The sequence below is a fragment of the Etheostoma cragini genome, chromosome 8, assembly GCF_013103735.1.
Source record: "Etheostoma cragini isolate CJK2018 chromosome 8, CSU_Ecrag_1.0, whole genome shotgun sequence".
Lineage (NCBI taxonomy): Eukaryota > Metazoa > Chordata > Actinopteri > Perciformes > Percidae > Etheostoma > Etheostoma cragini.
Window position 1 is genome coordinate 431,018 of NC_048414.1, and position 1,616 is coordinate 432,633.

Sequence of the window (1,616 nt, forward strand, 5' to 3'; positions counted from 1 at the left end):
CCCCCCCCCCCCCCCCCCCCCCCCCGTCTCACGCTAGCCAACGAAGACTCCCTTTCCAAGGTATGTCATACAGTTTGTTTTTGCTTTCTTCCCCCCTTCTCCATCTTTTCTTTTCTTTTTGTTTTTGTGTTTTCCGTCTTTTGTCGTCTGTCTCATTTCACCCAGGTCGCCCGCCCAAATACAGCAGCGTCCTGGAGCTGGGCAGCCTCACCCCGACCTCCCCCTCCAGCCCCGCCCACCCCCTCCCCCTGCCCAGCCCCAGCTCTGGGGATGTAAGTAACCACGAGACGGGGGGGACGGGCGTACCCCGTCACACACGATCCTTACAGGGAGGCAGAGCCCCCCCCCCCCCCCCCCCCCCCCACCCCCGACGGACCGCCTCGGGGACACGTGTCCCGGAGTGAGACCAGGATCCTTTTCACTGGAGCCGTGAATAAATTATACGTCATCGTCGGTTAAAACATAATTTAGCGTGTGGATGAAGTCCATTTGGGGTAAAACTGAAAACGAATCATCATAATTTTCAAAATATTACTTTTTTGCTTACGACATTTTTTTGGGAAATATTACAACTTTTTGCTTAAATTATTAAGACTTTTTGATGAAAATATAACGATTTTTTTTTTTTGCTCAAAACATTCCGATTTTTTTGCTTAAAGTATTGCGACTTTTTTGCTCAAAATATTGCGACATTTTCGCTGGAAATATTACGACTTTTTTGCTTAAATTATTAAGACTTTTTGCTGGAAATATAACGATTTTTTTTTTTGCTCAAAACATTCCGACTTTTTTGCTCAAAATATTACGACTTTTTGCTGGAAATATTACGATTTTTTTTTTTTGCTCAAAACATTCCGACTTTTTTGCTCAAAATATTACGACTTTTTTTTTCTGGTAATATTACGATTTTTTCACTCAAACTATTATGACTTTTTGCTCATAATAAAAGTAACGAGACATTTTCGCAGTCTGATATTTCACCAGTTGTAACAACAAACTGAGACTTTCGCCACTTGATGAATTATCTTTTTAAATGATGAATATAATAATAATAAATGATGAATATAATATGCGTAATTCATGGCTCAAGTCAAACAGGATCAAACAGACGTAGTTTCTCCCGGTTCACTACCGGACACGTTATTATCCGATTTAGGCCCCGTGGCGGTCTGCAGGAGGAGGCGGGACTCCGCCCCCTATTGGCCTGGTAGCTCTGTCATTTTACACCCTGAGACCTTCACACACACTTCATTAGTTTGTCTCCATTTGATAATCATCAGTCATCACTTGATTTTTACTTTGAGTCTTACAAAGTGAACAGTGTCCTGTAGCCCAGAACATCCATTAAAGGTAACTTTGTTTTTTAAATCAACCTGATTTTCCCATGTTTTTGTCTAAAGGGACTGATGGGAAAAGAGTCTTTGACATTAGTCCAGTCCACTAAGTGTCGGACCTTCCAGTAAGTGTAGACCTTTTAGTTAAAGAGTAAGATCCTTTTAGTTTAACATGAAACAGCCTCGAAATCACCATCACCAAACCCTCCAGACTCCATGTAAATAATCACTACTTTTAGCGTGTATAGAGCAGCATATCTCCACCAGACTCCATGTAAATAA

The 1,616-nt window shown here is 41.9% G+C and overlaps 1 protein-coding gene across 1 annotated transcript in view; it reads left to right on the plus strand.

The window, feature by feature from the left end:
• The window catches only part of phf21ab (PHD finger protein 21Ab), a gene marked incomplete at its 5' end in the record, with an annotated part of 14,401 nt that overhangs the window by 6,951 nt on the left and 5,834 nt on the right, over nt 1-1,616 (plus strand). The window contains one exon of the mRNA XM_034878934.1: nt 166-272. Within this exon, the coding sequence (XP_034734825.1) occupies nt 166-272 (107 nt within the window). The remainder of the gene's footprint in view (nt 1-165; nt 273-1,616) is intronic.